Raw genomic sequence first — 10257 nt, 5'->3', positions numbered from 1 at the left:
ATCGCTTTTCTACAGGGCGACGAGAGGAGGATCGCCGGGTAGGGTTATGCTATGCGATGCTGCTTGGAGATGCTACTTGAAGATGCTACTTGGAGGACTTCAATCTACTCTCTCCTACATGCTGCAAGACGGAGGCTGCCAGAAGCGTAGTCTTCGATAGGATAGCTATCCCCCTTTTATTCTGGCATTCTGCAGTTCAGTCCACCGATATGGCCCTTTACACATATACCCATGCATATGTAGTGTAGCTCCTTGCTTGCGAGTACTTTGGATGAGTACTCACGGTTGCTTTCTCCCCCCTTTTTCCCCTTTCCTTTCTTTCTGGTTGTTGCAACCAGATGCTGGAGTCCAGGAGCCAGACGCCACCATCGACGACGACCCCTACTACACTGGAGGTGCCTACTACTACGTGCTGCCCGCTGATGACGACCTGGAGTAGTTTAGGAGGATCCCAGGCAGGAGGCCTGCGCCTCTTTCGATCTGTATCCCAGTTTGTGCTAGCCTTCTTAAGGCAAACTTGTTTAACTTATGTCTGTACTCAGATATTGTTGCTTCCGCTGACTCGTCTATGATCGAGCACTTGTATTCGAGCCCTCGAGGCCCCTGGCTTGTATTATGATGCTTGTATGACTTATTTATGTTTTAGAGTTGTGTTGTGATATCTTCCCGTGAGTCCCTGATCTTGATCGTACACGTTTGCGTGCATGATTAGTGTACGATTGAATCGGGGGCGTCACACCCACCTACGTGTAGCCGCCCATCTCCTTCCTTGCTTGCTGCCGATGTCTTTGCCAACAACCCTGTCCGCCACGATCGGCATGGATGATGCGGCGGCAGAATTGTTCGGGCACCCAACCGTGGCTGTCAGTGGAAGGCGCGTCGCCGGAAGCAATGCGAGTGTGAAGCAGAGAGAAAGGTAGCTACGGAGAGGACCAGTGCGGACATGGACGTTGATCTCGTCAATTCATCTGTTGCATGTACTATCCGATGAAACTTGTAGGACGATAGTTTAATTGTGATGCATATTGTAGGATCAAAGAATGTGTGGCATTATAAAAGATGGTAAACAGACTTTGCAATTTGACATGGGGGATACCAATTTCCCATTGTTTGAAGCTGGGCAAACATCACAGACTAAAAAAAAGAAGATACTGAAGCCAAGTGGTCCGGCGTTCACACGGTTTGAAGATGGTTTGTAGCTTGAAAGTTTGTTGAACACTATCATGGGGATCTGGTATGTGGAAATGAGCAAAAGGGCATCAAATATTGGGACAAAAATTCAAAAAATTTATCTTGAGCAAAAACACTATATGGTACCACACCCAATCGTAGCGACCATGACGCGTGCTCTCTCCAACATAGATGGTCCGCCACCCAAGAGAACGTAAGGGCATCTCCAAGGCTGACCCGCAAAAGTCTCTGGTATATGTCTATATTTGTTTCTGGACATGGTCCGCGGACATGATACGGGAGGGAGCCATCCAATGCTTTACAAAGTATCAGGCTGGGGAGGAGAAAAAATAGGTAGGAGCATGCATGTGGTGGGCTATTTATAGTGTGGTGTCCCATTTGGATGAGAGAGAGGAGTGGGGGACCATGCATGTGAAGAGAAAGAAAAGAAAGGAGGACCATGCGGAGGTTTTGGTTGGTCAAGTGTATCACTGGACTTCGGTATATCTCCCCCATATTTGTCTCCACTTTGCTGAAAAACGGATGTCTGGTGAAGGACCGCGTTGGATTGCAAAAATGAACAAAAGTGTCTGGTTGGACATGTACCGAAGTTTTATGTGTTTACCTTGGATATGCTCTAAGCAAGTTTCTTGGTTCTCTAAACCAACTCGTTAGCCGGGATCAAAGCGGCATCGGAGTACAATCTCATGCAACTTCAGGGGCGGCTTTGTGTCTTCAAGTCAAAGCCGTTTGGTTTTTTTTCTTGTTGGATGAAATTACAGGAGACACCAAAATGGCAAACCATCCTTGAGGACATCGAAAGTGATACCAAGAAAGATGAAGAAAAACAATAGTTACAACTCCAACCAATTAATTGGATTGGATGACAAAGTAGAAAATCATAATGTCATAGGCCTGTACGAGGGCACTCACAAGTCACAATTCATTGTATCTCCAGCCATATCATAATCATTAAACCTATGCTTAGATTAATCTAAATGAATTTTCACCAAAAAAAAATCTAATTGATTGCATTTTGCAATTGTATCTAAAAAGAGCACGAATTTAATGTGTTTTCTTAGAGAGAAAAATTTGACCTTTCTTGGGTTCGGCAGTAAAAGCCGCCTGTATCTGGATTAAACTACGGTAACTCTGTTTTCTCAATAAATAGGAAGCCGGATCATATTTTTGCTTAGTTGCATGAAGACAGCCGGTCTGGAAACTACTCAAATAAATACATAATGTTCAGTCCATCACGATCACAAAATTACTATCGTGAAGATCTTTGGCTTTGCAAGCATTCTGGACTAACATGTTTGATGGGATTCTAACAATTTTATTCCCAATTTTAATAACAAGGTGTTCATAAGAACTTCCAGCCCGTCTGTCCTGAAGATTTTCGGATCGCCCACATAAATCTCACCACGAAGACACCAACGTGCACAAACCATCCACAGTTGCCAGCTCTCTTCAAACGAACCGTAGCATACCCCTTACTTATTTGTTAAATATTTTTATTTAAGCATCATACTCCCTCCGTTCCTGAATATAAGTCTTTCGAGGGATTTCACTATGGACTATATATGGAGCAAAATAAGTGAATGTACATTTTAAAATTCATCCATATATATCTGTACATAGTTCATAGTGGTATCTCTATAAAGGCTTAACGGAAGAGTAGATCGGATGATAGTAGTTTTAGGTTGTTATAAATGTCTTTTTTTGAACCCTTGTCAAATGCGTCTTGCTTTCCGTACTTTCACTGGATTTTTTTTACGATATCCGTATTTTTCACTTTGAAGGAGACCGGCTTTAGCGCAACCTTTTTTTTTTCGACTCTCACCTAATCCCACCCCACTTGCACGGTCGCCGCCGGGAGTCTTCTTTCTCCTCGTCGCCCCCGGGATTCACCATCGCTCCCTCTCCTTGCCGCGCGGCCGACCTCCACCTCCCCGCCGCCGCTCCCTACTAGACAAGGCAGGTGCGGCTTGCCTGGCCCCCAAATCCGGCCGCAACCTGTCCGGATTGATCCTCTCAAGCGGACGGACGCCGGGAGATCAGCCGCTGTCCTGGTGGTCTCCTCCGCCGGTACGATTCGCAGGTGAGTCGTCCTTTGCCTCCTCGATTACCCGGCCTTGTCCGCGCCGATGCTCTCAGGCTAACCCTGTAAAATCATCACCTGTACTACTAATTCAAGATCGTCCACGCGCAGAAACTTCAGAATCCAAGCTAGTCTCGGCCCAAATCTGTCCAGATTGACCCTGCTGACGCCGGAAGACCAACCAATCGACCTCACCCTAGCCGCGGCCCTCGTCGCCTCCTGTGCCAGCGAAGCTCGCAAGCAAAGCCGCGACCAGCAGCACGTCCACGGCGGGGCACGGGGAGTCTGACTGTCTGAGTCGTCAGGTGCCTCCTCCATTAGGCGTCAGCCTAGCCCCTGTATCAGCCGTGCTAATTCAGTGCATCCGACTTCAGAAACGTTCCATCTTCAAGGCTCAAGCAAAGAACAAGCTTCAGCTGCGGCCACTCTCCATGGAAAATGCCTGCAAGAACCTCAACCAAGTCGTACGCTCGGTGCGGCTGCTCAAGATCGACGGGTTTAGCTTGACCCTGAGCCTGAGCTCTGAATATCGCTTCACATCCAGATGGAATGTCGATGGGTATGATTTGGAAGTTGGTATCTATCCTGCAGCCAACCCCTTATATCCAGATGGCAACAAGTTTGTGTCTGTGAGACTAATGTTTCTCAGTAAAGCCCGCACAGAGTGTGGTGTGCCAGTGAGCCTAGCCTGTCAGCTGGTAGATCGCAGTGGGGAGCTTGAACCATTTAAAGAGGACAGTGTGTCGGAGACCTTCTTTGCACCCCACTACTTCAAAGAACTCTTATTGGTGAATAGGAAGTCCATACCATCTGCTTATCTCCGGGATGATTCTCTGACCCTGCGATGCGCCATCACAATGCTCAAGGAATTACCAGTACAAACCATCCCAGCTGAAGAGGTGATCGCTGTACCATCCACCAATTTGCACCAGCACCTCGGCGAGCTCCTGGAGAGCGAGACGGGAGCCGATGTCACCTTTCTCGTGTGCGATGAGTCGTTTGCTGCACACAAGGACATACTTGCCGCAAGGTCTCCGGTTTTCAAGGCCCAGTTCTTTGGAGACATGAAGGAGAAGTGCTCGCAACGTGTGGAGGTGAAGGACATGGAGGTGGCTGCATTCAGGGCCATGCTGCACTTCATCTACACCGACACGGTGCCCGAGCTTGATCAACCGCTCGAGTTGGTGGCGACGCTCGCTCAGCATCTGCTTGCGGCTGCTGACTGGTACGGTCTCGATAGGCTCAAGCTGATTTGTGAAATGAAGCTCTCTGGTGGCATCACCGTCGACACTGCAGCAACAACTCTTGCTTTGGCGGAGCAGCACAATTGCTCGAAGCTCAAGGCCAAATGTGTCGAGTTCATCGTCAGCACTCCTGCAGTTCTTGATGATGTGTTGGCGACGGAGGGGTATAGGCACCTGGAGGCAAGCTGCCCTTCGGTCCTGACTGAGCTTCTCAAGTCTGTCCATGGGAGTAAGTGCTGAAGTGTAGCCATATTGCTAGACTTCCAGGATCTGACAATGCGTGTAGTCTCTGTTTGTGCTTGTGAGAAATGATTAATGCATACTAGAAACTTGTGTTTTTTTAGGGAATTACTAGAAACTTGTGTTTGCATTTACCTAATATGGAAAACTTATGTCATGTTATTAGCAACGTAATGCTTTCATCCGCCTACAGTAGTTGCAATTTAGTGACTTTCAATGTTGTACACAAGGTTTTACACAGTCCAGGGTTCGTGTATATGCTCGTTAGTCTTTTGAACTGAGTGTGCAACTGTGCATATAGATACATGATTTGATCAGCTGCAGCCACACCAATCCTGGTGTTGGGAAAACTTTTGTAGACCTTCTCACAACAAAATTAGGGACAATACTAGGACAATGCTCACTTGGGAGTTCTGATTGTGTCAGTTACAAAATTAAGATGATCTCTGTTTTGTAGGCCAAGAGTCAACTTCTGGACCAACCTATTGTTGTCTGATTTGTATAACTGTATGCTTTCCAAGGCACCCTGCAGTATCCTTGAGAATATTTGTGCAGATAACAGAGTTAGGAGATTTGAATATTCGACGATTTAGTTTTTTATTAACACAGTACTGACGCAAGCGCTCATACATATGTGCATACAGTCACCCCTATAAACGCACACACGCAGACCCTACCCCTATGAGCACCTTCGAGAGACTGAGCCGGCATATCATTTTGAGATTTATGAAGTCACCGTAGGCGCCTAGTCGTCGACGGGCACGTTTCCTCCCACTGAAAGGGCATCGTCAGAAATCCTAAAATAAATCTAAAAATAATGCGTGCACCAGGACTTGAATAATCGACGATGTAGTTTTCTGGTACTTTTAAGCACACGCGATTTGTGCCTCTTTTGTTGCCTTCTCAATGTTTTGGTGTATCTTTAGTGATCATGTCGATCTAGCAAGCCTTGACTGCTCTGTTTTTCTTGTAAAGCTTCAGGCTGCTCCAGACTGCTTCAAATTCTAAAATCTTTCTTACCAGATGTCCCTGAAAGGGCTTCAAAGCCTAAAATCATCGGGAGTGTGATCCTTTTATATCATTTTACACCTCCTGGTTGTCATGTAGAAATTTCTTCACTAATAGTTCACCTTTGATGATAATATTCTTCATATATTCCTCTTGGACATGCATCAACTTGTGGTACTATAAGCTACAAGTAACCAGCAACGTGACTGCTAAATGGGATTACGGAGTATTATATCTATATATAACACCTAAACTTGTAGTACTATATGCGACAGCTCAGGAAATCTATTTCATTCTTCCAAAATGTCTAAAAATCCACACACATGTAGCTGGTGGTGTATTTCATGCAAAGTTTTGCATTCTTGTTTAAATTTTTTTTGTCTGTTACTGGTCTCCTTGTATATGCTTATCAGTTTTCTCACCTTCAGCCACATAATCCCTGTGCGTGTTTAGGTCTTTGTACTATAAGCTTTGATGAATGCATTGTCATCTAATTTAGGAACAACATTCAGCTAAACAGGAATTATCCCTTTCTTTTCTCTTTACTTTTTCTTTCAAAAAAGTCCCGTTCTCCTCACACTTTCACTTTCCAACCATGGCCTGCCTCACGGAATCTTTCATTTTTTTCACTCCTCCCACCCAAGGATTTGGATTCCGGGTGCACTTTTTTTCTCGTGGGGCACCGAAATTCCCGGTTACCGCGTAACCGCGAAATCCCGGGAAAATTTCAGACGAAATTTAAATCTAAATTTTGAATTCAAAACTTTGAATGCTCTATAGATCGGATCTGGACTTGTTTTTACCAGCGACTCAAACCCGAGACCACAGGGAAGAATAAGGACGGCCGCGTTTACCACCAGGCCACTGCTGTTTGCTTGTTTTGTAATCAGTTCCTAACCTATTTAACCTAACTATGAGGGTTTAAATTCAAAATTTTTGAAAAAATTTGATTTTTTTGGTCGGTACGTAGGTTTCTCGTGGGGTGGCGAGAAACGCAGATACCGGGCGGTATCCGAATATTCCGCCCGGTACCCAAAACCATGCTCCCACCTAGCTAGTCACCTCCCACTCGTCTCGGTCTGCCACTTTCCTCTTCTCCCTCTTTGAGGAAAGCGGCGGCGGTCTCGGCTGTGGCTGCCTCACGGGGTGTTGGATTTGAGGAAAATAACCCCAAACAAGTCCCGCCAGAATAGCTTTAGTATTACACAAAGTTAGCATCGTTTCATGTACCAACCGCTGCAACTGATGACAAACTAGCAGCATTTCGTGATACCAAAACGCTGCTAATACTAACTATGGACTAGCAGCGCTCTATTTCGTCGAACGCGGCTAGTGTTGTCAAACTAGTGTTAGAATATATAACCATATTGTTTTCTGTATAGTTATACGGTTGTATATGTGTAGTCCTTGTATAGATGTTCACATATTGTACGATACGAACTCTGTCTTGTAACCTATATATATTGATCAATACAAGGCATCACAACGTGTGGTTTCCCTAATCTTACATGGTATCAGAGCCTAAAAGCCTAACCCTAGCCTGTGCCGCCCTCCTCCTCCTTCCGCTGCCGCCGGAGCCACCACCTCCTCTCTCGCCGTCGCGCCCGCACCGCCGCATCCATGTCGCAGCCCGACGCCGACGCGACGAACCAGGCGCTGGCCGCCGCCAAGGAGCGCCAGGACGCCGAGGCGGCCAAGGCCAAGCTGCCTCTCGCGACCGCCGCCGATGGATCCGGGACGAGCGCGGGGTCTTTCTCCTTGACCTCGCTGCACGCCCAGGCCGTCGGCCTCCACTCCATCAAAGGCCACGTTCCCGTCGAGCTCGCGCTCGACACCGGCGTTCACCGGCAGTGGCGCACCTTCTTCCGTGCCGCCTGTCGCAAGTACGCCCTCCTGGATCACCTCGACTTCGATGCTCCCGATGCGCCGAACCTGGAGTGGTCTCTCCTCGACGCCACCGTCGTCTCTTGGCTCTATGGGTCTGTCTCACTCAGTATCCTTGACGCCGTCATGACGCTCGGCGACGATCCCCTCGCCGTCGATCTATGGAACAACATCAACGGTCTCTTCAACGACCACAGGATCAATCGTCAACTCCACCTCACGGCCGAGCTCGGCGATGTCAAGATGGGAGAGATGAGTATGGCCGACTATCTTCAGAAGGTCAAGTCCCTCTCCGACGGGCTTGCGGATCTTGGTGCCCCCGTTGATGATGCTGAGATGGCGGTCCACTGCCTCAACGGCCTCTTCGAGCAATACGAGTCCGCCGCCGATCTGATCTCCCTCATGCCCGGTATGACCTTCGCGCAGTGCCGCTCGTTGCTTGCGCTCCAAGACATGAAGCACAAAAACCACCGCGCCCGCAACTCGGACATGGCCCTCTTCACCAACACCGGCAACCCTGGCAAGGCTCCTGGAAAAGGAAAGAAGAAGAAGAAGAAGGCCGCCGCTGGAGTCACCAAGGAGATCATCCCGGCGCCCGCGACCCCACAGGCTGCCACTCCTTCCTGGCCCTCACCGCAGCATCCCTGGAACAGCGCCATCCAGATGTGGCCCCATGGCCAAGGGGGGCTGCTCGGTCGCGCGCCGCCCGGCTACGCCCCTGCTCCCAGCTACGCGCCCCGGCACACCCTGTCGCCGCATGCGTTCTACGCCCAGAACTGTGACGCCCCCGATTCAATCGTACACTAATCATGCACGCAAATGTGTACGATCAAGATCAGGGACTCACGGGAAGATATCACAACACAACTCTACAAATAAAATAAGTCATACAAGCATCATAATACAAGCCAGGGGCCTCGAGGGCTCGAATACAAGTGCTCGATCATAGACGAGTCAGCGGAAGCAACAATATCTGAGTACAGAAATAAGTTAAGCAAGTTGCCATAAGATGGCTAGCACAAACTGGGGTACAGATTGAAAGAGGCGCAGGCCTCCTGCCTGGGATCCTCCTAACTACTCCTGGTCGTCGTCAGCGGGCTGCACGTAGTAGGGGCACCTCCGGTGTAGTAGGGGTCGTCGTCGACGGTGGCGACTGGCTCCTGAACTCCAGCATCTGGTTGCGACAACCAGAAAGAAAGGAAAAGGGGAAAAAAGGGGGGAGAAAGCAACCGTGAGTACTCATCCAAAGTACTCGCAAGCAAGGAACTACACTACATATGCATGGGTATATGTGTAAGGAGGCCATATCAGTGGACTGAACTGCAGAATGCCAGAATAAGAGGGGGATAGCTAATCCTGTCGAAGACTACGCTTCTCGCAGCCACCGTCTTGCATCAAGTAGAAGAGAGTAGCTTGAAGTCCTCCAAGTTGCATCTCCAAGTAGCATCTCCAAGTAACATCTCATAGCATAATCCTACCCGGCAATCCTCTCCTCGTCGCCCTGCGGAAAAGCGATCACCGGGTTGTCTGTGGAACTTGGAAGGGTGTGTTTTATTAAGTATCCGGTTCTAGTTGTCATAAGGTCAAGGTACAACTCCAAGTCGTCCTGTTACCGAAGATCACGGCTATTCGAATAGATTAACTTCCCTGCAGGGGTGCACCACATAGCCCAACACGCTTGATCCCATTTGGCCGGACACACTTTCCTGGGTCATGCCCGGCCGCGGAAGATCAACACGTCGCAGCCCCACCTAGGCAAAACAGAGAGGCCAGCACGCCGGTCTAAACCTAAGCGCATAGGGGTCTGGGCCCATCGCCCTGAGCACACCTGCACGTTGCGTGGGCGGCCGAAAGCAGACCTAGCCTAGTGGCGTTCCAGTCCAATTCGGCGCGCGCCGCTCCGTCGCTGACGTCTGAAGTGCTTCGGCTGATACCACGATGTCGGGATACCCATAACTACTCCCACATAGATGGTTAGTGCGTATAGGCTCGTAGCCAGACTCAGATCAAATACCAAGATCTCGTTAAGCGTGTTAAGTGTCCGCGAACGCCGAACAGGGCCAGGCCCACCTCTCTCCTAGGCGGTCTCAACCTGCCCTGTCGCTCCGCCACAAAGATCCACACAGAGGGCCGTCGGGACAAAGGTCCTTTCAGCCCCCAATCCATGAATCACTCGCGGGTACTCTTCGAGCTGACCCGACTTTAGTCACCATCTGTATAGTATGTATGTATGTATAGTATATACCCGTGATCACCTCCCAGGTGATCACGGCCCGATAGTATAGCAAGGCAGACTGACAAGAATGTAGGGCCAATGATGATAAACTAGCATCCTATACTAAGCATTTAGGATTGCAGGTAAGGTATCAACAGGTGTAGCAACAATGTCAGGCTATGCATCAGAATAGGATCAACGGAAAGCAGTAACATGCTACACTACTCTAATGCAAGCAGTATAGAGTAGAATAGGCGATATCTGGTGATCAAGGGGGGGCTTGCCTGGTTGCTCTGGCAAGAGAGAGGGGTCGTCAACTCCGTAGTCGAACTGGTCAGCAGCAGCGTCGGTCTCGTAGTCTACCGGAGAGAAGAGGGGGAAGAAATAATGAATAC

General features: G+C 48.8%; 1 protein-coding gene across 1 annotated transcript in view; it reads left to right on the top strand.

Moving 5' to 3' along the window:
• The first annotated feature begins 3012 nt into the window (after window positions 1-3012).
• Window positions 3013-10257, top strand: part of LOC123153696 (BTB/POZ and MATH domain-containing protein 1) — a 17867-nt gene continuing 10622 nt past the window's right edge. Inside the window, exons 1-6 of the mRNA XM_044572690.1 lie at window positions 3013-3271; window positions 3383-4744; window positions 5213-5304; window positions 5948-5953; window positions 7543-7926; window positions 8074-8425. Of these exons, the coding sequence (XP_044428625.1) occupies window positions 3703-4744; window positions 5213-5304; window positions 5948-5953; window positions 7543-7926; window positions 8074-8425 (1876 nt within the window). The 5' untranslated portion in view covers window positions 3013-3271; window positions 3383-3702. The remainder of the gene's footprint in view (window positions 3272-3382; window positions 4745-5212; window positions 5305-5947; window positions 5954-7542; window positions 7927-8073; window positions 8426-10257) is intronic.

The sequence above is a fragment of the Triticum aestivum genome, chromosome 7A, assembly GCF_018294505.1.
Source record: "Triticum aestivum cultivar Chinese Spring chromosome 7A, IWGSC CS RefSeq v2.1, whole genome shotgun sequence".
Lineage (NCBI taxonomy): Eukaryota > Viridiplantae > Streptophyta > Magnoliopsida > Poales > Poaceae > Triticum > Triticum aestivum.
Note: the sequence above shows the minus strand (reverse complement) of the source record. Positions and strands in the feature narration are given on the sequence as shown.